The 27,742-nt window shown below is 37.1% G+C and overlaps 1 protein-coding gene across 1 annotated transcript; it reads left to right on the top strand.

Moving 5' to 3' along the window:
* The first annotated feature begins 272 nt into the window (after window positions 1-272).
* Window positions 273-26,300, top strand: erbb3b (erb-b2 receptor tyrosine kinase 3b). Its single transcript, XM_084427929.1, has 28 exons — window positions 273-749; window positions 7,853-8,004; window positions 8,113-8,293; window positions 11,922-12,047; window positions 12,544-12,606; window positions 13,146-13,264; window positions 13,412-13,553; window positions 15,299-15,412; window positions 15,523-15,640; window positions 15,934-16,007; window positions 16,128-16,218; window positions 17,560-17,774; window positions 17,883-18,015; window positions 18,108-18,201; window positions 19,336-19,493; window positions 19,578-19,631; window positions 19,727-19,868; window positions 20,705-20,824; window positions 20,928-21,026; window positions 21,108-21,293; window positions 21,407-21,562; window positions 21,987-22,062; window positions 22,139-22,285; window positions 22,372-22,469; window positions 22,563-22,736; window positions 23,355-23,426; window positions 24,137-24,383; window positions 25,107-26,300. The coding sequence occupies exons 1-28, from the start codon at window positions 671-673 to the stop codon at window positions 25,931-25,933; spliced, it is 4,257 nt and encodes a 1,418-aa protein (XP_084284055.1). The 5' UTR covers window positions 273-670; the 3' UTR covers window positions 25,934-26,300.
* The last annotated feature ends 1,442 nt before the right edge of the window (window positions 26,301-27,742 follow it).

Below are 27,742 nucleotides of genomic sequence, written 5' to 3'. Positions count from 1 at the left end.
TGATTTTATTTCAGGACATGGATTCAACATAATCTAAAAAAAAAAAAAAAAAATTGTTTTTTCTTTTTTTTCAAGATTGTAAGTAGGCTAGTCAAAGGTGACCCTAATTTCAATTCTTTACTTCATGAAGAAACATATAGCCCATTGGTTTGTGAGTCACGGCAGGCTGTTGTGCCAGTTTCCGAAGGGTGGAGAAGCGCAGTGTTCATGCAGTGATTGGTAAATAGCACAGCGCTCTATCGGGCCAATCCACATCTCAACATCATAAGTGTACACTCAGGGAGTGGTGAGCCTGCGTCATACTTTCAACTTTCCCTCTCACTCTCTTAATCTCGTTTTAGCCTAGTAAATAGTTTATTATCCGTTGACTAAGTGGGAAAATCCAATGAGAATGGTGCTACTGCAAAGCGGAACTTTTTGATGATGATACACACAACGCGGATTATCTGACAGGGAACAGAGATTATTCAACAGGGAGAGCAGCCGAAGTAAACAACTAAATGAATTTCGTGGATGTTTTATTTTAGCATAAAACTTCATCCAATATCACCCTCACGCTGTCCATCTTCCTTGAGAGGGGAGCACTTGGTGTCTGGATTTTCCGCAGCGCGCGGTATGTCTGAGGGCGCGCTCGTGTCAGCTCGAGACGATCCTTCACTCGCGAGACGAGATGAGACAGCAGGTGCTCGCGCTCAGCGCGCTGATGTGTTTCTGTCTTCTCCAGCCAGTAACTTCACAAACTCTAGAAGGTATAAAAGTCTTAATTCTCTTATACAGATATAAATATTATTGTTAAAATGCCTACACACTTATAGCCTATACCTAAATAATGTGAATTTCTGTTGAAAATGATCGTTGTCTCCCCTAACAATTCTTCGTTTGAGTTTAAATATTAACGATTTGTTTGATTTTCTTGTCATGGTTTATGCCCCCTTAAAACCCCTGGGTTTATTCCCTTGTTTAGATTTCATGGGTTATTTCACATTTAAACTATGTAATAGAATGTAATCTTTACCTGGGTAGTTAAGCAGTAACGTTAACACACATTAACTTTTTATATTTAAGTAGCCTACTAGCCAATTTATCTGTATAAAAGAAAGCAGGTGCTGTGACTGGCCACAAGTTTTTCACCAGTTTAAACGACTTTCAGCTTTTTGCACTTAAATAGTCCTGTGGTGTGACAAATTGATTTTTAAAAGTTTCACTTCCCGTGTAGTCATTAAAACTTATGTAGAAATCATAATAGTGGCATATATAATGTTTTATATGAAGTTTACCATGTCACAGTGCAGGATACTGGTGTCACTGCTTGACGTCATCATGTCAAACACTCACTTGGACTTTATAGACATAGCTGTTGACCACAACCCTAGATTAGGACTTAATTGTTCTTATAAGAATGGACAAGAGTGAATGATTTGAGAAGTGTGTGTGGGTGGGATGAGCTTAAACATTTCTAAAAAATAGGGGAACATGTCTAACATAATGGCGACTATATGCTTTTACAGTAGGATTTTGATTATCTGATTATGCCATTAGCCAGACAACAAATGAGGCAAAATAATTAGCCTATAATTATGCATACTTGTTGTAAATTACCCTCAACTATAACATGTGGCACAGTGGTGAGTCATGTTGACTTGATATATTTACTCTCTTGAAATGATTAAACCAGTTTCAACTTAAGCTTTAGGGCACAAATCTTTTATCCTCAGGAGCTCTTTTTCAGAGAACATTAGCTTCAAGCACTGTGAGTCCCTTGATAGCCAATCACTTACATTTGCCGCCAATCATACGTTACTCAGCTGAACAGAATAAGGTGTGGGACTTATAGTGCCATATCATAAACCGCTTTTTAATAACTCCTTTACAGTCATGGCTCCAAAGTTCAGCCTCTTTTAAGCATACAAGAGGTTTGATAGGAAGGACTTTACTAAGTTAATAATCTAATCACCCTTTCCTTCCGGAGAGAAAAAAAACGGAGAAGATTTTGAACGGAAGACATCTGCTCTGACCTAATAAAAGCGCAATATCCAATAGATAGGTAAAGCCTGTTTGTTTTCAAAGAGAAATGCAACACTTCATTGAACAGATTTAAAAAGAAAAGACCGAAACCATGCACACTTCCATCCAACAGCCGAACGTAACGGCCTCAGATCTGGAGCAGTCTGTACTTGCAGAAGTTCTCGTGAATAGGCGTGGATGTGTGTTTTGGAAGTTGTCTTTTTTTGTTTAACGTCGGCTCTTCTTTCAGTTTGACACTAGTACTAGTGTCATATCTTTCTCAGTGTGTCTACTAATCTATCTTTGCTTTCCCTCATGGGTTCTTCCACTCACCCTCTTTTTTCTGTCTCTTGTTCTGTCTGTCATGAGTGCCCAGTCCCCGCCCTGACTCTCTTTGAACTATAATCATTGTGTGCTGCTGGATTCTATTGTATGGTCCATAGTGGCTTCTGCTCACTGTCTCTGATACTGTTGATTTAAGATTACTTGTGTGAATGAACAGGACTCCAAAAATCCATGCATTATTAGCATCCAAATATCGTGTGTGTGTGTGTATTAATATGCACATGCTATCTAGACAATACCTGGCACAACAGCAAATATGTCATGTGGGTGTGTTCACCTTTACATGTGCATGGCTGCATAACCTTTTCTATAAGGGTGTTTCTCATATTTCATTCCTCATTCATCATCACTGACTGCTGGACAGATAATAGGGATGCACTGATGAAAATTCTGGTCAGTACAATAATTACTCAATGTTATGGCAGGTAAATATTAAAAATGTCTACTATTTTGTCTAAAAAAAAATCGATCAGAAATCAAAAAAAAATTGTAATGCTTAAGTGAAATTAGGCATCACAATATTATAATGTACAATATGAAATATGGAAAGAATGGAATGACAAAAAAGGGATGAAAAGTCTTGTCTTTTCACTGAAAAAAAGCACTGTCCATTTAACCTCATAACACATTCAGGTCTATTTTGACCTGGAAGCGAGAAATTAAAAACAAAACTTTAGGAGCCAAACTTTGGGTCAAGACTATCATACAAATACATAGGCTATCACTTAGATTTTTTTATTATTATTAAGAGATATAACCTTTAATTTTTTTTTTACTCCTTTTGCAATCTTGTCTTTTCTTTCTTTCTTTCTTTCTTTCTTTCTTTCTTTCTTTCTTTCTTTCTTTCTTTCTTTCTTTCCTTCTTTTTTTACATCTATGAGATAAATTTGTCCCAAAAATACTTTTGTAAATTATATTTAGCCTTTTTACCATGTCTCACAAGCACTTCTGGGGCTGAATTTTGTTGATAAGCATGAATATGCATGCAATTAATAAACCATTGCAGCACAACAACAAAAAAAATCCTCTTTTTCATCTGAAAGTGAAAGTTTTTGCAAGTAAAATAAAATTAGGCAAATATATTTTGTTTGAAAACTTTCCAGAGTAATATTAATCTTGTTTTGATGTTGTTTTGTTAGAAAATCAGGTAACACTTTACAATAAGGTTTGATTAGTTAACATTTGTTAACTACTTTAGTTAACATGAATTAAGAATGACCAATACTTCTACAGCATTTATTAATCATTCATTTCAACATTTTCTAATACATTATTAAAATCAAAAGTTGTATTTGTTAACATTAGTTAATGCACTGTTAGTGTTAACTAACATGAACAAATAATGAACAATTGTATTTTTATTAACTAACATTAACAAAGATGAATAAATACTGTAACAAATTATTTGTTCATTGTTAGTTCATGTTAGTTAATACATTAGTTAGCCTAATGTTAACTAATGAAACCTTATTGTAAAGTGTTACAGAGAATCAATATAAACCAGACCTGGGAATGCAAAAAAATGTATGCCAATTTTGAATGCATTATGTGGGTTAAAAGTTGCAAAAAAGTCGATTAAAATCTAAGAATATGCAGAAAAGACCATCTACAGATTAATATCCAAAATTGGTCAATATATAACTTATATTGCAGAAACTAGAAATAAAAGGGCCATGTTTATAGATATATTTATTGTGTTTGCAGTGTTCAGATGTATTCATTATTTATTAATTATTCAAATTTTGCATTTGTTCTTTATCTAAGATAAAATTGCAGAATTTGCATACAGAATAGTGCAAACAGCAACCCATGTTACAGCACTTCCTGTAAGCAGCACATTTTTATGCGTTCCCAGAATAGATGCTGCCATAACTCGTCCCCTCCAGCTTCATTCCTCGGGAGTATCAGAAGCACAGTTCAGTGAGTTTGACTGCTGTTGTAAAGTCACTCAGTGGTATGGTTGTACACATTTCAGGATGCAGTAACATATAGGCTGGAGCAATGTAAAGGACAGCGGTCACACTTAGATTATGTCCCTATGCATCACCCCCAACCCTCTGGACTCCCCCTCCTGTTGATAGAGTACTACGCTCACACTCGTCCTATTGTCTGGTTGTATGATCTCAGCCCTGCATACACACACACACACACACACACACACACACACACACACAGTCAGTGTCAATCAGAGCTACACATTAACAGAGCCACACATTTATAGCTAAGTGACAATACTGTGCTTTGTTCATTAATAATGCCCCTCTAGATCTCATAGCCAGATAGAGCCTTAGGCCTCAGACATGCAGCTGAGCATTACACTCTGCCAGTCTCGGGAATATACCGTTTAACCCCCTCGCAAAATACCCACAATGCACACTAGGTTCTCTTGGCTCTCAGGCAGTTGCCGGCTCCCAATGTTTAAAGATTTTTTTGTTCTTCCTGAGTGTTGTTTGCACACAACTAATATTTTACAGCAGCACTATGATTAATGGGTTTATTGAATGCGATCGCAAGCAGGTTCACCAGCCAGAACTTGCTGTGTTTGTTTTACAATGTAATTTTCAATGTTCTTAAAACCTATATTCAAAGTTAAACTCACGCCCCATCGACATATTTGTGGCCGGCTCGTCCCACCTTTAAAGGTTGATTTACACAACTCTGCTCTACAAAGGCAAAACACAGTACAGATTTTGTCTAAATTAAATGAAATTGGGTTTCTTAAGCCAGGTGAACACTGAAGAATTTATAATAGTCCTTCATGATTGTTGCTTGTCTGACTGTACAAACATGATTCCTGCTGGAAGCCATGTCACACTGTAGGATCTCAGTTTTCATTAAAGTCAGACCGTACGGCAGTCAAGACACGTTAAAAACAGACGCACACACGAAGACTCATCCAGAGTTTTACATCATCAATCCGTGACATGTTCAGTGACTGTGAGCTGCATTTACATGTGGGATAGAAATGGTGGCTAGCAAACAAAAACAATCTCTAGCTTTAATTTTGATCATGGCTTTTCTTGAAAAGAAAACTGAGAAAAAACAACAACAACATAGATGTTTGTGGAGCAAGTGGTGGTTTGTTGTTGTCTCACTAATTGCGTCATGTGGTTCTGTGCTCCTATTGGCACTGTAGTCCCACTCCTTATTGGTTATTCGTCAAACTAGCAATCAAAGACTTCATATTTTGGCCTAGGATCGACAAAATTTGTCTCAGACGACCAAATCGTGGCAAAAATCGCTTGCACCCGGCTTAAGGCCAGTTTTCAAACCTAGTGGGCCTCCTACCACTGTGTATTTTGGATGTCTCACTCATCTAACACACCTGATTCAGCTCATTAATAAAGTCAGCAAAAACCCAAAATGGGTGTGTCCGATTTGAGAGACATCCAAAATGTGCAGTGGTAGGGAGTCCCCAGGACAGGGTTGAGAAGTACTGTCTTAGATTGTGGTTTGTTGTGTGACGTACAGGTTTGGCTCAAACATGCTCAGTTCCTGTGCTAGTTTGCTTTGCCTTTGTTAAGCAAAACTTATGCAACAGAAAATAAAGCTTAAATATTTTTTTTACAGAAGGTGCTTTAACAACAATACAAACTTTACATTATGCGAATGTTATCCAGAATGTTCATATTACCAAGAAAAAATGTCTTAAAACATAAGAAATTAATGTTTTTGTTATCATTAAAGCAACAAGAACATTAGGAAAACGTTCTTACAACATAAAACTATTAAGGGCCGTTCAACCAAAGATGATAACTATAAACTTTAAATAATTGTACTAATTCTATGAGAATAGGGAAGTCCACAACATAGATGTAATGATAATGAGAAAAACAATATTGTTGGAATCACTTTCAGAATTATATTTTCCAGCTAATGAACAATAAAAATATTGACAGCCAAACAGAATCCACTGGACCTTAAATGAGCTTGAATATAACAAGTACCAGATGTCATGACCACAGCTCGCGATTATATTAAACAAAGCGGTATCCTGTGTTGGTGTGGACGCCAATATAGTTATCGCTATAGTTATCATTCTTGGTGTGAACAGGCCTTCAGCTGGATGGTTTTTATTCTGAGTGTACTTCTTTAGACGTATTCTCTGTTCATGTTCAAACTGAAGTTGAGTTTTACTAAATGTCTATTTGTACTGAATTTAACCTGAAATATTCTTGATATAACTAGAAGATTAGGTTTATTGTCATGTCTCACAAAACCAGGATCTCAAATCTGTATGCTACAATGCATCTTGGGTAATTTTGGATGCCACTGTATTACAGAGTGATACACAGAGTGTCAGTTAAGTAAGTGCATGCACACATGTGCTCATGGTAAACATGCACTGCAGTACACTCAAGGAAGACCCTTGAGTGTTTTAGAGGTGGGGTGAGTGAGAGAGCAAGAGTGATTTCTCTATCAGTTGTCATGTCTCAGTCACCTCAGGCCACTAACCCTAGATTCCATCTCTGTCTGAAGCTGTTTCCCACTATTACGCTCGTCTCTTTTTAAGTCTGTTTAGGGACTTTCAGTTGTCTTGTACTACATCCTGACCTGCAGCATCTTGGTGACCTCTGACCTTGCCCTCATTATGTAAATGACCTTGTGGTGTGGCTGCTGCATGATGTCTTTGTGTGCGCTGTGAGTGGAAGCCTTGTGTGGAAGTGGCCACTTCAAAGGGGCTATATATGTGTACAGAGGCTGTTCTTCTGCAGTCTCATACATTATTGCCATTTACAAATAGACGGTCAAACAGATTATCAGCCTATATATTTGAACGGTATATCATAAAGAAGTGTTCCGGGTTATTTACTACTTAACATGTCTACGGGCAGCATATCTAGCATGCGGTAGATTACTCCAGGAAGTTTACTTTGCCCTTTGGTTTGTATAGGGAAAATGCATGAATATTAATATACTTGCACTTGGAAGTCATGCAGGCAAGTGAGCAGTAACATGAGTAAATGTTTAAAACACCCAGTATCAGACTAGTTCATAAGCCAAAACTAAGGGCTTTGCTAAAATTAATCTTTGTAATAATATACAATTGAAAAATGTAAGGTCGTTAAGATTTTTAAATGTTTTTGAAAGAAGTCTCTTATGCTCACCAAGGCTGCATTAATTCGATCAAAATACACTAAAACAGTAATATTGTGAAATAGGATTACAATTTCAATTAATTGTTTTGAATTTTCATCATCATTACTCCAGTCTTCAGTGTCACATGATCCTTTAGTAAATCATTCCAATAGGCTGATTTGCTGCTCAAGAAACATTTTCATGATCAAAAACACTTTTCAGAACATTTATTTGAAATAAATAAAAATGTCTTTACTGTCACTTTACTGTCTGCTGAATGAAAGTATTAATTTCTTTCTTTCTTTTTCTTTTTTTTAAAAAGACAATGAAGGTTGTGACTTTAAATTTCTTTTCAAATGATCCACAAACTCATATACAGTAGCCTACAACGTAATTAGATGTAAGCAATTTCTTTCCCCACCAGTTTGCACGGGCACCAAGAATGCTCTGAGCTCCACTGGCACCCCTGCACAACACTACAACAACCTGAAGGAACGCTACACCGGATGTGAGATTGTCATGGGCAATCTTGAGATCACACAGATGGAGAATGACCTCGATTTTTCATTTCTTGGAGTAGGATAATTTTTTATACATATATGAAATGGTTGATTTGGCTGTAACATTACTGTAACATAACATTACTGATTACTGTAACATGCTTGTCTTGTGCTTCTCTTTCAGAGTATCCGAGAAGTCACAGGCTACATCCTCATTGCTATGAACCAGTTCCGTAGATTGCCTCTGGACCAGCTCAGAGTGATTCGTGGTAGCAGCCTGTATGAGAAGGAATGGGCCCTCTCTGTCTTCCATAACTTTGAGAGTCACAGTGGCCTGGAAGATCTGGGCCTCACCAACCTTACAGGTGAGATCAGATTGTAAAAAAATGCAGCGTGCCACTGCAGAAACAGAAATCAAGTGATCAACAAAGTGCCCTGCCATTCAGGAGTGTCCTGCCATTAGTTGTGGATGGTTAGGACAAAAATCTCTTGGATTACAAATGCTTCCTTAGATAATTCCTTTCTGTGGAGCATTTATGATCTTGTAAAGCTACCTTCTCAAAACAAATGGATGTGACAGCAAGTAAATTTGACATCAGTGTTTTGCAGAAGTGTGTAGGAGTATTTAGGAATCTGGCAGATTTGCATAGTGTAGCTCTGGCACACCCATTTCACTCAGTAGAGCAAACTGATATACAGACAGGCCCTCAAAAGAGCTTGAGCCTGGCAGAAGTGTGTCTGTGTGTTTTGTGGATCACATCATTCAAACTGCATATTTTATATAATTTGGCCTGTCCAAACTCATATGAGATGTCAGAAAAGATGCATTGAAGGGGCACATACAGGGGTTGGACAATGAAATTAAAATACCTGGTTTTAGACCACAATCATTTATTAGTTAGGTGTAGTGCCTTTGTGATGCCTATACAGCATCAGTTCGTCTTGGGAATGACAGAAACAAGTCCTGCACAGTGGCCAGAGGGATTTTGAGCCATTTATTTTCCAGAACAGTGGCCAGGTCACTGTGATACTGGTGGAGGAAAACATTTTCTGATTTGCTCCTCCAAAATACCCCAAAGTGTCTCAAAAATATTTAGATCTGGTGACTGTGCAGTAGGGTGGTCCTTATCAAGTCCAATTTTTTTTTTTTTTGCAAAATGTTAGTGTCTTAACCTCTTAAACGGTTCCTTTTAACTTCAAAATTGGAAATATGCAAATTATATTTAGAGGTTGCTCAATCATGTGGAAGATTGCCTATGTTAAGCTATGCGGCGTTATTGTGATATGCAAGTAATATTAAAAGTTGCTGCAAATGAACTACATTTTATTGAAATCAGAGCAACACTGACATGACAACAATCTAAAAAAAAGCACAAAGTTTTCAACAATCCCTCATTTCTGATGCTCAGCAGCCAGTGTTGACTTTTTGCAGTCTGGATAGATCCGTCGTTGATCTTCCACCACATGAAGGAGAAACTGCAATTGTTCTTCAGAGTGTGTGAGATAGCCATTGTATTCTTGAATCAGAGCCACTCCTCTCGGCGTGATCATTGACTACTTTCATTGCATGTATGGTTGCCTGTGCCTCCTGATAATCTGCTTGATTCGGCCAAAGTTCCGGGTCAATTTCAAGGAACGTAATGTCATTTTTAAACCAAAAAATGTGCTCTAAACCCAAACAATAACCAAGGTGATCATCAATATGTATTGATTCCACCAGGAAAGGTAAATCTGCTAAACCGGGTCATGGATGGATTAATTTGGATTTAGTTTCTACAATCAGTAAACTGAGATATGCATCTAAAATACATATTTAGGAATATATGGTGCATATGGAATATGTGGAGATTTTTTGGGAATTTTACTAGCCAGGTACAATACCAATTCAAATGATCGTTTTTTACGAAAATCATCAAAATCTCAGAAAGTTTAAAGCTATTGAGCTACCAGTAATTATTATGTTACTGCCATACAAATTGGCATGCTGTATTTTCTTATATAAAGGAACAATTTGAAGGGTTAAGAGCATGACAATTGGACCACCCTACTGTGCAGGCCATGACAGATGTTCAACTTCACTTTCATGTTCATCAAACCATTCTGTCACAAGGTTTGCTGTGTGGACTAGTGCATTATCATGCTGGTACACAGCATCCCCTTCAGGGTTCAATGTTTGAACCATTAGGTGCACATGGTCCTCCAGAATGGTTTGGTAGTCCTTGGCAGTGGCGTGCTCATCAAGCACAGTAGAGAATGCCATGATATTGCAGCCCAAACCATCACTGATCCACCCGTGCTTCACTCTGGGCATGCAACTGTTCGGGTGTTAAGCCTCTTTGTAGCTTCTCCACACCGTAACTGTACACGTGTGTGAGAGACAGTGAAGGTGAACTCATCAGAGAACAATACATGTTTCACATTGTCCACAGCCCAAGATTTGCACTGTTGGCACCATTGAAACCTTGTGACCAAAGGTTTGGCTATTGCAGCCCAACCATGAATATTAACTCCCGACTGACAGTGTAGTGACTGACAGTGACAGTGTTGTGTAGCTCCCGACAAACAGCTTTGGTGGAAACAGGAGAGTCAAGGCGCGCATTTAATTCTGCAGTGAGTTGGGCAGCTGTGGTTTTAAAGGAGTCATAACCTGTAATTTTCACTTTTCCACGAGAATCAATGTATGTTATGATTGCCTAAAGATTATACACTGGCCGGGAAGCCGATATTTAAAAGTGAAGCGTTTGTTTACCCCTGGGTTCGTAAACCAGCCCACGTGCACACGCACTCAAATACAAGATTTTAATTTCTGCCCCGACTTGACGTCAAGACGGGGCAGGATATACCATATATGGACACCGCAGACCTATGCTGCAGGAAGCCCGCCCTGCCCCTCTCCCCCTCATATTCAGTCGCGAAAGATGCAGAAACGTAGTGCACACGTGAGTTGCTCTGTTGTTGACTGCCAGAATCAACATGTAAATGTGTTTTCTCTCCTAAGAACGGACCAAGCTGTCAGGGACCAGTGGATTAAATTAATTTTTAATGACGCGGATTTTATAGAATAGATAAGGATAGATAAATAAAACAAACAGTCAGTCAAGTAATAATAAACATACAGAAAAAGATCACGTTACATGTCTGTAGAAGAAAAATATTGAATGTCTAAAAAACCACAACGTGAAACAAGGCAAAAACACCACATGATAGCAAACGTTGATCTCAATAACCACTGTAAGCTGATAAAAAAAGTAGACTACATCTCCGTTAATGTAATCTACATTAAATAAAAGGTATAATGTATGTCTCAGTCAAAATGATTGTCTTTACCATTCAGAGACATCTTGATGTAGACGTCCTTCCATCGACTCTACATCTTCCCTTCCAGCTCAGGTTCAGAGTCTGGCTCATACATATACGGTTGAATCCCGTAGGTCGCGGCCAGGTCGGGTTCATTCACAACTTGCGCCATGATGTCATTTTGGAATGATATGCTGAAGTTACCTGCGGTGTCAACCCCCCTCCTTCCTGCCACCAATCAACGCGCCCCTCATTTGCATTATTAAAATGACTGTCCACGACAGCCAAAATATCGCATCAGATCTCGCGAGACAATAATGCCTTCAGAAATAAGGGTCAGAGGAGCTCTGTTTTTATTTTTTTTCCACTTTTATTTTTTAGAAGGGCCTGAAAGACTATAATAGAGCGTGGGTATCCAAGGTAATACTAGGTTATGACTCCTTTAAGTTTTTTGGAGACAATCTGGGTTAGTACAAGGACATCCCTTTCAGACAGCTTCTTCTTTCGTCGACAGTTACTCCTGTTGGATGTAGTTTGTCCTACGTGGTGGTTTGCTGACATTACCCTGGACATTCTGAGACATTTCCAAGAACTATAACAGCACCTCTTGATGGGAAACAGAAACTTAAAATTAACCTTCATGCTCAATACAGTGCAGCCAGCTTATATATATACCCCTCTATGTTTCCCCTGCAGAGATCTTGGAAGGTGGAGTACAGATTGTCCATAACAGGAACCTCAGTCATGCTCCATGGATCAACTGGAAGGACATTGTAAGAGACAGTGATGCTCAAATCCAGATCCAGCACAATGGAGAAAAAGGTTTGTACATTCACACCCTGATTGGGTGGTTATAGATTGAGTGTGTGAGATAGATATGTGTCATTGAATTATGTTTTATATTCATGTCCAGAAAATGTTAATCGTTTACTCACCCCATGATGTCCCATCCCCATATTGTTGAGTTCCATCTTTAAAGCATAATAGGAGATGTTATCTACCATAATAGAATGTGGATGATGATGATATGAAAGAAAAGTAGCCTAAAAGACTTCTTCTGAAGCCTTTTTAAATCTTTTTTTTTTTTTTTTTAAGGAACAGTCTCTTGAATATATGTTCAAGAACCAATGGCATTTAGCACCAATGATTTCATTGTTTAAAAATGCTGTTTTGAAACAAAAGCACAAAATGAGTTTAAATGAGACAATACTGGGTTAGAACCAAATAAGAATCTATAAATGATAAAGTGTAATTTCTTTTGTGAACTATTCCTTTGACTGCACTCATTTAGATATTTGACCTCTCTTTGTGTTCATAGGGTCATGTGATTCTGCATGCGGAGAATTCTGCTGGGGTCCACATAAAGATCAGTGCCAGAAATGTAAGTAACTGAGATTAATTTCACGACACCACTGTTCAAAAGTTTGGGGTTGGATTAAATTGTTTAATGTTTTTGAAAGAAGTCTCTTATTCTCAACCAGGCTGTATTTATTTGAACAAAAATATAGTAAAACTAATATTGTGAAAAAGTATTACAATCTAAAATGACTGTTTTCATATATTTCAAAATATTTGGAAATTTCATTTTATTCATGTGATGGCAAAGCTGAATTTTCACATGATCCTTCAGAAATCATTCTAATATGCTGATTTAGTGACACATTAAAAAATTTAACAAGAATCATTTATCAATGTTAAAAACAGTTGTGCAGCTAAAATTTTTGTGGAAACTGTGATTTTTCAGGTTTCTTTATGAATTTTTTTTGTAACATTTTTAAATTACTGTCACTTTTACTGTCAATTGAATGCATCCTTGCTGAATAAAATTATTCATTAAATTATATTGTTTGAATAATTTAATAACTTTATTTTAGTCATACACAATAATACAGAAGTATTTTGTCTGTGTGTGTTTTTCAGTGACAAAAACAGTGTGTGCACCTCAGTGTCATGGCCACTGTTTTGGGACCAACCCTAATGAGTGCTGCCACACAGAGTGTGCTGGAGGCTGCATTGGACCAAAGGACACAGACTGCTTTGTGAGTACTAGCACTATTGTCATAATGCTCTCATTGCATTGCTCAAGATCTGTCACATCTATTGTAAGAAACAAATACAATGAAAACAAAACAAAGCATTGTAACAAACTTTAACTCATTTTTTTTCTTTTTTTTCTTTTCAAAAAGGCATGTCGGCATGTCAATCACTCAGGCTCTTGCGTCCCTCACTGCCCTTGGCCTCTGGTGTATAACCGACAGACCTTTCAGCTAGAGCCAAACTCTGAAGCCATGTATCAATTTGGATCGATCTGCGTACCCAAATGTCCCCGTGAGTTACGAGCCACAACACCCGGTTTACCACAGAGAAAGGTCTTCACTAAAGCATGATCCAGAAAATAAATAGTTTCTGGGGAATGGTGGCTTGGTGGATAAAGATCTAGGATTGTAATTCAAAGATAACTGGTTTTTAACTTGGTAGAACTGATGTATGGTCTAGTAAATTATTGTAAATGAACTGTGAATGAACTCTTGGAGCATTCAGTGAGAGCTTTGGGTGACATGCCTCATTGACAGTGCATCAGAACTGCATTGACGTATCCATGGAAGACCATAAACAACAACGTTAAACATAACACAAGTTTAAACAAATGCCAGATTTGAATCGTGCTACACCACTCCCTTTACTGTGTTTTACTTTTAGATTAAATTTGAGTCCACAATTAACACTCGCCAAACACCACTTGCGTTGGCGTTGGAAAGTAAATAAAACACAGGATAGTTGGCTGTTGACATTTTTAGGAATTTCAACATAATACATGGTTCTAAACCACAATGTATGATTGTTAGACTATGATTGCTAAATCTGACTTAAGCAATATGTGACCCTGGATCACAAAACCAGTCACAAGTCGCACGGGTATATTTGTGGCAATAGCCAACAATACATTGCATGGGTCAAAATTATTTAACTTTTATGCCAAAAATCATTAGGCTATTAAGTAAAGATCATGTTCCATGAAAATATTTCCTACCCTAAAGATATAAAACTTTTATTTTTGTGAGTGAATGCATCACAATCACGAACATAAATGGACAACTTTAAAGGCGATTTTCTCAATGTTTAGATTTTTTTGCATCTTCTGATTCCAGATTTTCAAATAAGTGTCTCTCGGCCAAATATTGTCCTATCCTAACAAACCATACATCAATGGAAAGCTTATTTATGTATACTATGTTATATATTATTAATGTAAATGTAATATATTTATGTTATATTATGTATATCAGTGGTTCCCAAACCTGACCTGTCCTTATCACATGGGTTAATTAGCTGAGTTGAATCAGGTGTGTTTGATTAGGGAGACAAATAAAACGTGCAGTGTTGGGGGTACTCCAGGACAGGTTTGGGAACCACTGATGTATATTATGTATACATCTCAATTTAAAAAAATTGACCCATGTGACTGGTTTTGTGGTCCAGGGTCACATATGAACAAACCAAATCAGAGATACAGGAATACTACTGAAGAAAACAGACTAAAAGTTTCCCTTTTCACTAAAAGTATATCCTGAAAGACACCGAAACAAAAACAGAAATAACCACTAAATAATTCCTTTAGAAATAAAATAATTATTTAAAAAATAAATGTTTTTATAATATAAAAAATTTTGTATATAGAAATGTTATTGATATTTATGTTTTTATGTGACTTAAGCAATGAGAGCAAAGGAAATCAGTTACCAGAAGTCTACCAAAAAGCCACCGAAACGGAAAACATGAATAACCATAAATAATTACTTCAAAAAATAATAAAAAAATTTATAATTCCTTTTTTTTTTTCTTTTTTTTTTTTTGTTGAAGAAATACAAAATACACTTTCATGGCAGGCGGCTCTTCTTTAGGAACTATGCCTATAAATGTATCTGTAATAATGGTAGTCTACAAAGCACATTAATGGTTAGTCAAACACACACACACACACACACAAAGATAATATTGTAACTCTCTTAAGACACATAATAATGAGTGCAGCATGTAGAATGGGTGACCTTTCCTCTTATTTTTTTCTTCAGCAAACTTTGTTGTGGATGGCAGCGCATGTGTGAGCAGTTGCCCTCCTGGTAAAACAGAAAAAGAGAAAAATGGCATTAAACAGTGTGAACTTTGCATTGGCCTGTGTCCCAAAGGTAAAGTGCCCATCCAACCATTTTAATTTACTGGATTATAGCAGATGAATGCATTGAACTCAATGTCCTTAAGAGTCTTGAGTAAAGAAAATTAATCTTTCTCTCTTTAGTATGTGAGGGAACGGGAGCCAATCATAGACAAACAGTGGACTCCAGTAACATAGACAGCTTTATTAACTGTACCAAGATCCAAGGAAGTCTACATTTTCTGATCTTGGGTATCAAAGGGTAAGACACACACAAACACACTCTGATAAGCTCTCTCAGACCTGAACAACACTGTACCATAAACAGTCTGTCCTATATTCCAGACCTTTCCCCTGTAATGTCATCGAAGGTTTTAATTAGGTCTTCACACGTAATTCATGGGCTATTTCTCATGAAGACTTCAGCTCAGATTCTTTCACTGCCTTCCACAGGTTATTAATTAATGAATAAACAGAGAGCAGATTGATGAGTGCCCACAGAGAGTCCATTACTGAGATTGTTTATGCTAATATCTGCACTGTTCTATTCCGCAGAGACGTCTATCATAACATACCACCTCTGGAGCCTGAAAAGCTCAAAGTATTTAACACTGTCAGAGAAATTACTGGTATGATACTTTACTTTAGGCATACCCTGATTGCTCTCTGTTTGTGTTCTTGTTGCTGTAGTTTTTGGTACGTCATTCCGTCTCATGTTGTGACTCAGTGTGCGTGTGTGTGATTTGTAGGCATTTTGAACATTCAGTCTTGGCCCGATGAACTCAGCGATCTGTCTATTTTCTCCAGTCTCACTACCATTCAAGGAAGATCTCTGCACAAGTAAGACTGAGTGTGTGTAGGTGTGTGTAAGAGTGTTTTATGTGTGTTTGCATGGTCTAATGTTAACTTTTTTACAACATACGAAAATGGGTGAATTGATGTAATGGAAATGCAAATTCAAATTGCATTATTGTTATTCCAGAAAACCTTTTTCTTCTTTTACTTTGATATTTGATACACAAAAGGTTGGGGTTAATAAAATTGCTTAATGTATTTAATCAAAAATACAGAGTCAGAGTTCAGAGTCAATAGCCTTGTGGGCAGCGACATGTAGTGCGGTTGTGTGTTGTTGTTTACTTTTATTATGCACATGGAGACATTTTATTTCAGTGAGTTTCAACATGCATTCACACACACACAAAAAAGGAACATACACAAATATGAAAATCACACAGTATAAAAATCTCAAAATCAAAAAGACAAACTGACTCATCACTGAGACCTGCACAGTAAATTCTACAAAAATGCTATCTTTCATTTAAGCATTTTAATGCCTGTGGCAAAAGGCATTGTTTCCCCCTATTTAAAAAAAAAGAACTTAAATCTCCAACCTGAAGGTAATAGCTGTTTATTACCTATATTAGCTATTACCTTCGGGTTGGAGATTTTAAATGCCAGTGTTTTTTTCATTAAACAGTTGATGCCTATGGTCTGATATAATTTTTTATGGCTTTGTTGTGCTTCAGATGACCTGAGTTTGAGTCCCGACTCAGTTTGAGTTTGAGTCCCGGCTCAATAAAAGTATTAATGTATTATTTTTTAACCTGTGTGTGTGTGTGTGTTGCACATCAGTCATTATTTTGTGTCGTATTCCAGTCACATCCTGTTTTTTTATTCCTTTAAATGTTTGTCTCTCCACTAAGTGTTTTATTGCTTTTTATTCCTGCAGTGTTTAACATTGTGCATGCGTCTCACCATTGTTTTTTGTTTTCCCTGTGTTTTGTATGTTACTCCCCTCATTCTCCACATGTGCTTATGTCTGTCCTGCAGCCCTAAGAGGTATGTACTCCCTGCAACCCATCTAAAAACCGGTATTTCTGTATCGCCAAATCTCTCTCAATCACATGTGCAAACATTGTCTTTTTTCCTGCTGTGCGTGCCAAGTAATGACAATCTTCCTGATGAGTTGTGAAATGTTTCTGTAAGGATAACAGGGGCATGTATGAGCATATATTCAAACTGGCATGAGATGAGGGTCATGAATGGTTCATGTGCTTTCATTTGTGATCTGGCAATGGGAACCTGTGGTGTGCTCAGGGGAAATCACTGTGGATCTGTCCCTTCTTTCGGTCATTCTCCCTTTATGCTCCAATTTCTCATTCATTTCATCCTCTCCATTAGGCCCTTCTCTTTGTTGGTGATGAAGATTCCCTCCCTCACATCTCTGGGACTGTATTCCTTGCGTGAGATCAGCGATGGCAGTGTATACATCACTCAAAATATAAACCTGTGTTATCACCACACTGTCGACTGGAGTCAGATCTTCACCGGTAACCGCCGGCAGCGTAGACGTAATAACAATGACATCAAGGACAACAAACCCCAGACCCAGTGTGGTCAGTTAAGTTCCTCCCTAACCGCAGAATGTGTACTGTCTGTTTCACATATGTTATTATGTTGTCATCCATTGTTAACATGCATGTCTTTGCATTTCGTGTAAACAGAGGAAGAGGGCCATGTGTGTGACCCGTTGTGCTCAGACGCAGGATGCTGGGGCCCGGGGCCTGAGCAATGTTTGTCATGCAGGAACCACAGTCGGCACGGTACCTGTGTATCTCACTGCAATCTCTACTCCGGGTCAGTGTGCTTGGTAGATTTGTTTTATTTTGATATATTTATAAGTTTATTGAAAGTTGGTTCAGTGTATGAAGGACTGTGTGTGTCCACAGAGAGCCACAGGAGTTTGCAGCATCTAATGGAGAGTGCCTTGCTTGTCACCCTGAGTGTCTGCCCCAAAATGGGAAACAAACATGCCAAGGAGAAGTATGCAACTTCAAACTTTTCTTTCTTTTGTTATGATTTTGCTACCCTTGGGGGCTTAAATAAGTGTTGGTATTAACTAAAACTAAAACAATTGAAAATCAAATGAGAAACTTAAACTTAAACTTTTTAACTTTCATTTAAGTTGAAGTACTAAAATGACTAAAGCTAAAACTGAAATAAAAATAAAAAAGCTTTATTAAAAGAACAAAATGAATAAAAATGACAAAAGCACAATAAAATTACTTACACTAAAAGTCAAATAAAAGCTCATTCAAAATATTAATAAATGCTATCGTAATATATAAATAAAACTTAAATAACACTGGCCCAAAATTTACACTAAATATTCATTTCAGAAATAATTACATTTCCATCATTCGTTTAAATTCAATTCAGTTAAATTATTAATTGCTTATTTTTTTTAATTGATTTGTTTGTTTGTTTATTTATCTATTTTGATAATTGATTCTGATTCTCACTTTTGTTTTCTTTTTTTTTGTAGAGAATTTTTAGATTCTCTCTTTTTTTGGAGGTCACATTTGAAGCCCCATAGCTTTCTCATGCATTTTTTCTATCGGTCTGGGAAACCATTTTAGGCATGTAGACTCTTAAACACTACAAGTTTCTGTTCCTGTGCACGAGTCACATCCTCGCTTTTGTATTCTGTCAAATAACACAGTCTGTGTGTCCTTTGAAATAGTTCAGATTTTTCCCCACTTAGATCAGCTGTTCTAGTGATTTGTTTTACTTCAACTTTATGGTATCCAAGTCTTTGTTTTTACCGGTGCCTATTTGACACATTTTTAATCAACCTCTCACATATTTCTTACTGTGTATGATAGTGCTAAAGGGTGTTATGATAATGATGTGAACAACTTTTTTACGGTAAAAAGAAAAAAATCCAACCCACGCACTCTCTGTGTAATGTCTGGTTGATTACAGTAACTTGCCAGACAGGCTTTGCTGGAACTTTGCTTCAGATCTGTTCATTGTGCAATACATCACTATTAACAGTGACTTAATAAAGAAATTCATTCGAACTGTTTGTCCTAGTGCAGGTGCTTAGTGACAGGAATATTTGTTCTATTAATATATAACTTATAAGTTTGTCTTCTTTCTTTCTCTGTGCATCAGGGTGCTGATCAGTGTGTAGCATGTTTAAACCTGATGGATGGCCCACATTGCGTTTCTACTTGTCCTAATGGAGTGAATGGGGAAAAGGGTCAGACCATATTTAAGTACCCTAATGCAACAAGTCATTGTGAGCTATGCCACCTCAACTGCACAAGAGGGTAAGTCCAATTGAGAGAGTTTGCTGAAAACACTGTGTATTGGAATGTGAATGTGTTCCTTTGTTGTATTTGTCCCCTCACCAGATGCACAGGCCCTGCGCTCAGAAACTGTGTAGATCATGACAGACTTGTGAACAGGTTTGTAGCACCATCTTCTGGTTACAATTAGAAAGTACAAACGTTTTCAGATATACACATCAAAGGTTTTCCTTCACCAAGCATTTTCCTCTCAGCTCTCAGATCGCAGTTATAGCAGTTGCTGTATTTGCTGGTATCATTGTGCTCTTGGCACTGTTTGTGCTTGGCATGCTGTATCACAGAGGCCTGGCAATCCGTCGCAAAAGAGCTCTGAGGAGGTACCTTGAGAGCGCGGAGGTAAGTAATTTGGTCTCTTTGAATATAATGCTTTTTACTTAACCTATATGTAATTAAAAAAATAAGGTTCCTTGCATTTTTTAATACAATGATCTAATTATAATGGATACACACTACCGTTCAAAAGTTTGGGGTCAGTAAGATTTTTTTAAATAAATTAATACTTTTATTCAGCAAGAACCCGTTAAATTTATCAAAAATTGACAGAAAAAAAGAATTTTAGTTCAAATAAATGCAGTTTAAAAAAAGGTTTTTTTAGGATTGACTTCCTATTTAAAATGTATTGCTATTTCCACAAAAATATGAAACGATACAACTGTTTTCACAATTTACAATAATAATTCTTGAGCAACAAATCAGCAAATTGGAATGATTTTTGAAGGATCATGTGACACTGAATACTAATGACTCCTGAAAAATCAGCTTTACCACCACAGGAATAAATTAAAATAAAAAATAGTTTTTATAAATTGTAATAATGTAATCATATTTCTCAGTATTACTGTTTTTACAGTATTTTTGATCAAATAAATGCAGCCTTGAGCATAAGAGACTTCTTTTAAAAACCCCAAACTTTTGAACGGTAGTGTAAATAGCAAAGCGAAGACCCTTTTAAAGGCATGTAATGTAAACATAGGGTACGTAACAAATGTAGAGTCTAGCGATACAGATTAATATTGTATTTGAACATTGCATGCGGAGAGTAACTAAATAAACAGCGGCATCTGAAAGTGACATTCAGACATTTTTAACTGTGTCATAAGTGTGTTATTGGCCACTGTACTTCCTTGGCTATCAATATTATATAATGCGCATTTCCTCCTGTCTACACACAGAGCATTGAGCCGCTGGATCCTGGAGAGAAGGGGACAAAAGTGCATGCTCGCATCCTAAAACCACAAGAGCTGCGAAAGGGCAAACTTCTGGGCTACGGAGTCTTTGGCACTGTTAATAAGGTTGGAATGCCTCTCACATTTAAGTTTGCCTTTGGTCAATTCTATCCTGAACTGAGTTACCTGTTCTCTGGACCGTGATTAAGCTTAAGTGACTTATCCTCAGGGTTTCTGGATCCCTGAAGGAGACTCTGTAAAAATCCCTGTGGCAATAAAGACCATCCAAGACCGGAGTGGCCGGCAGACCTTCACAGACATTACTGATGTGAGACATCAGCTTGCACTAAAGGTACACTCATACATGCATTGCTTCATGCCTTCGTACTTATTTTTCACCTGTCCACAGCACATGCTTGCAATGGGAAGCCTGGATCACCCGTATATAGTGCGTCTCCTTGGGATCTGCCCAGGGACAAGTTTGCAGCTGGTCACCCAGCTCAGTCCTCAGGGATCCTTACTGCAACACCTTCGCCAAAACAAAGACAGCCTGGACCCCCAGCGTCTGCTCAACTGGTGTGTGCAGATCGCAAAGGTGAGATGATTAGAGTATGTACTGAAGTGTTCTGATAAATTCTTTACAAATGGTCTTTACATAAAGCTCTTCGGTGCAAAATTATTATACACAACATCTGTATGTATCTTTAGGGCATGTATTATCTGGAGGAGCACTGCATAGCACATAGGAACCTTGCTGCACGCAACGTGCTGTTCAAGAGTGACTACATGGTACAGATCTCAGACTTTGGGGTTGCGGACCTGCTCTATCCAGATGATAAGAAATATGTGTACAGTGAGCACAAGGTAATATACAGATTAAATTTCTCCTGAAATAAGATACACTACTGTAGAGTTTGGGGTCGGTAAGATTTTTTTATGTTTTTGAAAGAAGCCTCTTATGCTCACCAAGGCTGCATTTATTTGATAAAAATACAGTAAAAACAGTATTATTGAGAAATATTACTACAATTTAAAAATAACCTTGATACTTTTTTCAGGATTCTTTGATCAATATAGAAATTTCACTTTTGATCAATTTAATGCATCCTTGCTGAATAAAAATATTAATTTCCTTCAAAAAAATATTACTGGCCCCAAACTTTTCAATGTTAGTCTATATATTTTTAAATATAAATAAAATTAATATAAAATGATGTATATGAGAAATAAGTTTACTAAAAAGGCATCATCTGTTGAGGTTGCTGATGAAATGGCCTCTTTTTTTCAGACGCCAATTAAATGGATGGCATTAGAGAGTATCCTCTTCAGAAGATACACTCATCAGAGTGATGTGTGGAGCTATGGTGAGTCTCAGTACTGTTGAATATCAGTTTTAGTTGTTTAGAAGTTTATCTGAGTGAATGTTCTTATTTATTCCAGGTGTGACTGTGTGGGAGATGATGTCATATGGAGCAGAGCCATACGCAACTATGCATCCTCATGATGTGCCAGGTTTACTGGAGAAAGGAGAGCGGCTGGCTCAACCACAGATCTGCACCATAGATGTCTACATGGTCATGGTCAAGTGTAAGGCAGATGCTAGATGCATTTGGGCAATGATTTAAAACATTGAAGGTCCTTATAAACACTTTTTATTCCCCACCTTTCCCTAGGCTGGATGATTGATGAGAATGTAAGGCCTACATTTAAAGAACTGGCCAATGAATTTACAAGAATGGCAAGGGATCCACCACGATACCTTGTGGTGAAAGTAAGAAACCAAGATTTTCTTTGCAAGTAGTCAAATATAGACACTAGAAATCAGTTTGTGACTGATTTCATTGATTTCTGTGCCATAATGTAGCCTGCTCAGAATTGCACTGGTTCAGAGGAAAGCCACCAACGTGTCAAAGGCACTCATTTAGAGGCAGACTTGGAGAAAGATGATGATGATGAGGTATTGCAGGATGGCTTTGCTACTCCCCTCCAGCTGTCACCAACTAGAAGTCATTCTCGCCTCCGTATGGCCTCCTACAGGGTGAGATGTCCAACATTTCTATCATGTTTACACGATCGTTCAAAAGTTTGGGGTTGGTAAGATTTTTGAAAAATGTTTTTGAAAGAAGTCTGCATTTATTTACTCAAAATACAGTAAAACTGTAATGTGAAAATGTTCCAATATTGTTTTCTATATTAGTATATTTAAAATTTAGATTTATTCCTGTGATGGTAAAGCAGGATATCTAGTAGCCATTACTCCAGTCTTCAGTGTCACATGATCCTTCAATAATTATTGCTGATTTTGTGCTCAAGAAACTTTTTTTTTTTTTAGCAATGTTGAAGTTTAGCTGCTTAATATTTTTGTAGAAACTGACATAATTTTTTTCATGATTATTTGAGGAATAGAAAGTTCAAAAGAACAGCATTTATTTGAAATATAAATATTTTGTTACATTTTAAATGTCTTTACTTTTTAATCCATTTCCGCTGAGAAAAAAAAATATTGTACTGACCCTAAAACTTTGAATGGTAGTGTATGTTTGTTATTCTTGTCTGAATAGAACTAATAGTAATAAAGTAACATGTCCTGGGTATAAATAGAAACTGCACAATGATCATCTTCTCACTCTCTCTCTCTCTCTCTTTCTCTCATTAGGGCACCTCAGAACACACAACAACTATAGGTTATCTCCCTATGACCCCTGGCCCAGGGGACGACCCTAGACAGGTCAGCTTATATATCATGTCATCTATCATGTTGACTTTGACTACAAGCTTTCATCTTAAATAACTGTTTTGTTATATCACAGTATGGACATGCATTAGATCAGGAGTTTTCAAACATTTTGATTCCAAGATACCCCTTTCCTAAAATATAAACGCAGCCATATATATTTTCTTGTATAAAGATAATAGTACAAAATTGCATAATAGGCTTTTATATTACTTGTATTATGAAATATTATTTATTTATGTCATAGCTTGTTACTGTACTGGAGCAGAATAATTTATCTAAAAAATACTGACAAAGATTGAAGGTCCTACGTTGTCCAACACAATATTCAATATTTCCAGTATTTCTCCTGCAATAATGACTAAATGATTTCACTTTACATCTTGATTGTGTTTTAATTTAGTTTGTTATTTTAATATATTAATAATTGATAAATTATTATTTTATTTTTTTAGCTATGTATATCTATATATTATAGTATTTGTATGTATGTGTATTAAATGTTGTCTATATATGTGAAGCATCACAATAGACGGAACTAACTGCCCCCAGGGATTGATAAAGCTCTAAAATAATAATAATAATATTAAACAGTCCTAAAAACTTCTCATTTTTTTCTGTGGACCCTTATTTAAAAAAACACTGCATTATTTCACAAATAAATACAGAATGTGAAATAATATACTTGCGTTGTTTCCACCCAGATGAGAGCCCAGAGGAGGAAGACTGGCTCAGTGAGGACAGATTCAGAGTGCTCAGAGGGCAGGGGGACCATGGTGGACATTGAAATGGCTGAACTTACTTCTCAAACAGGTAGTCTTCGCAGAGGTCGTAGTCGTATGGACAGCGCCTACATGTCCAACGGCGTGTCTGTGACGTCAGATCCGTTCTCCCCAGGTCTGGAGGGCGTAGATGAGGACCATTATGGATACGTGCTGCCCACGGAGAGAGGTAAAACAATACTGAGCTCAAATGTATTACTTGCCATGTACACACTGTAAAGTTTCAGGAGTGACAACTGCATTAAATACATGAGTGAATTCCCTAAATTATCGTTCTGTGTTGTGTACGGAATACGACTAACTCCCGAAATTGCTATGATTGACACTGTGGTAACCATAGCAACATTCTGGCGTCTCGTGTGTTTGGTATCCGCTATTTTTGATCAAAGTAATATTACAGCGACCAAAGACTCGTTCTGTTCTGCAATTTTAACAAAACCACTGCCAACAGCAGCGATGTGTTTTGTTTATGCTTGGAAGGCTGCTTTGCAGCGCTCTCTTTTGCTGTGTTGCCATGTCCGCTTATTATAAACGTCTTTGAGTTATTACATTGGACAATGCGGGTTGCAATATTTTGGTCTTTTTTCAATATAAAGCATTTGGATTTATTTCAGTTTATTATGGGCTTGTTCTTGATTGCAGTTTTTTCTAGCAAGATCTAGCAACACAAATGAGTCAAGGATTGTACCTCTTTTCCTGTGATTTCTTGCACTATGCATACAGAAGTGAGACAAATACATGTGATGCGGTTGTCTCTCCTGTAAATGACTGAACTGGGTGTTACAGAATTAAGCACTAAAAGGTGAAATGACATCCGACTTTAGCTGCAGTGTGTACGTGGTTTTTGGGACTCAACTGTGTGCATTTTTATGACACATATTTTCTCATTTAGACTCCAGAAGCACTATTTCTCATAGAATGATATCCAGTAACTCCAAGAGTGCTCTCTCGACACCGAAAACAGACACCACACAAGAGTACGAGCTAATGAACAAAGAGCCCCCTCGACTTTCTCCTTCAGCTACAGATAGCGCTGACGCTTCGTCTGCACCGAACAAACCATCTTCCCCTGCTTCTCCTTACACATGCAACATTTTACCACAGAAGAGAGACACTGACTTAACACAAACCGAACAGTCAGATAAGGCCACTAGTCCCCCTGAAGAGGACAGCCTGGAGTCTGGTGCTGCTGCTTGTGAATACGGTCTGGATGAAACAGTAACATGTACTGGCGGGAGTCAATCTGAGATCAGCGCTGTCGAGGAAGAACCCTCAGAGGAGCAGCAGCCACAAGAAGCGGTGGTTGAGTATGAATACATGGACATACGTGCAGACATACACCAGCAAAACGTAGCAGGGGAGAGCACAGCGAGCAGTCCGGATGAGGTGGAGAGTGGCGTCAAAGAAGCAATTTACCAAAATGTAAGCAATCTGCCAAGGTTGACTGCAAGACATGAGGATTCTGATTGCACTACACAGCGCAGTGAATATGTGGACATGGAGGCATCTGAGAGAACTGGCTCTGAGGATGGAGATCAGGCTGATTATCAGAACATTCCACTAAATGGAAGGCCTGTTGTGGGAGAGGAGTCACAAAAGCCTGGTCTCAGGTCCTTCATAAAAGTGTGTACTGGAGTGGAGGCGCAAAACACTTCATTTGACAACCCAGACTACTGGCACAGCAGATTATTCCACAAGCAGGACGCTGTATGCACGTAATTATTGACCTCTACTCACTAACAGAAACAATGTGATGGAGGAACGATGGAAACTGAATGGACTGGGATAACCAGGATGTTTCTAAGGATGTATATCTACCATGTGTTCAGTATTTGAACACATGAATTTATGCTAATGTGCCAACAAAATAAACTTTATAATAGAATGAAATGTCTTGTTGAAGATTGGCCTACCTCTATTTGTTTGTCTCTGAAGTCCAACCCCTGTGGTTTTGTATACAGATTAATGTTTGTTTTTTTAAGACGATGATTTTTGTTTACTCAATGAGGAACAATTCTTTTTGGAAAAATACTGTTGTATAAATTGTATATTGATTTTCTCAATAAATAAAGTAATTTTCATTTGATTACTTACATTTATTGTCTCCCATAGTTAATTGTTCACATTATTATACGTAAAGATTTTGCTATCACCAATGTCAAACAAGCATAGGTCATTTTATTTGAAAATATTTTTCATTAAAAAATGAAAAAAATCACTCAAAATTCTGTTTTATGACACCACAAAACAGTTTTCACTCAGAAATTAGAAATCAGCTATTAATTTCACAAATAATTACAATGAATGAAACGGCAAGTAACACTGAATTGTATTTTCTTGTAAAACATACTCCAATAATCTTTTGTTTTATTTACAACTTAAAAAAAAAAATTACTGTACATTTGAAACATTTTCAGAATAAAAAGTATTGATAAGGCTACTAAAATATTAGTGAGGGTTGACTGCTGTGATCAGACATTAAAGGTGTGAATGTGTGCAAATTAGAGACAAAGGAATGCTTTTCTAATCAGAGATAAAAAACACTGAACTAAAAACTCCAATTCTGTGCGAGCCAGATTGTTGCATATTTTATTAATCTATAGGCAAAATTAGAAAACAAGGGTTTAAAACGAAACTGGATCTAGAACATTTTTATATGGTATGTCTGAAATAAAGATATTCTTTTGTTTTCACATGTTATGTGTTTATTGGGTTTCATTTATTTATTATAGCCTATATAAAAGTCTGCACTCATTACATCAAAACTCATAATCTTCATTAGAGGCAGTAATTATAGGACATTGTTATGATAAAGGTTTAATTTCATCTTTGTATGACTTGTTTGTGTCTGGGTCTGATGAATCCTCAGAATCAAAACTAAGATTATGGAAAGAAGATATAGATGATGAAATATCTTTGGAAGATTGGAATGAGGCATGTAAGGAGGCTGAGATGAAGAAAGTCAACAGTAGCTTGAAACTCATTCAGTACAAATGGCTGATGCGGACATACATAACTCCTGTTAAGTTGCACAAGTTTAATGATAACATTCCTGATACCTGCATAAAGTGTAACGAGGCAAGAGGTACATTGTCCCACTCATATGGGATTGTGTGAAAGTGAAACCCTTTTGGCAAGGTATTATTGATATGATTGGCCAAATTCTATCCAAGATACCACTGGATCCTAAGCTTTTTATCCTGTGTATATATCCTATCAGTTCTCCCTTAAAGAACAAAGAGGTCAGATTCATAGACGTGTATTTTACAAGCTGAACTTATAATTGCTCTAAATTGGAAAAATATCAATGAGCCAAGAATTGGAATGTGGATTAAAGAAATGGCGTCAAATATGGCAATGGAAAAGATAACGTACATTGTCCAAAATAAACAAAATGCTTTTTGAAGATGTCTGGAGAACTTTTACTAACTTCTCAAGGCACAATGTTAATGTTGGTAACCTGCTACAACAAGAACAAGCTCTGAGGGATCTTCTACATACATCTGTGAAACACCCTCTACCTGATTT

Source organism: Rutilus rutilus (assembly GCF_951802725.1).
Source record: "Rutilus rutilus genome assembly, chromosome: 13".
In the NCBI taxonomy this organism is placed as follows: domain Eukaryota; kingdom Metazoa; phylum Chordata; class Actinopteri; order Cypriniformes; family Leuciscidae; genus Rutilus; species Rutilus rutilus.
Note: the sequence above shows the minus strand (reverse complement) of the source record. Positions and strands in the feature narration are given on the sequence as shown.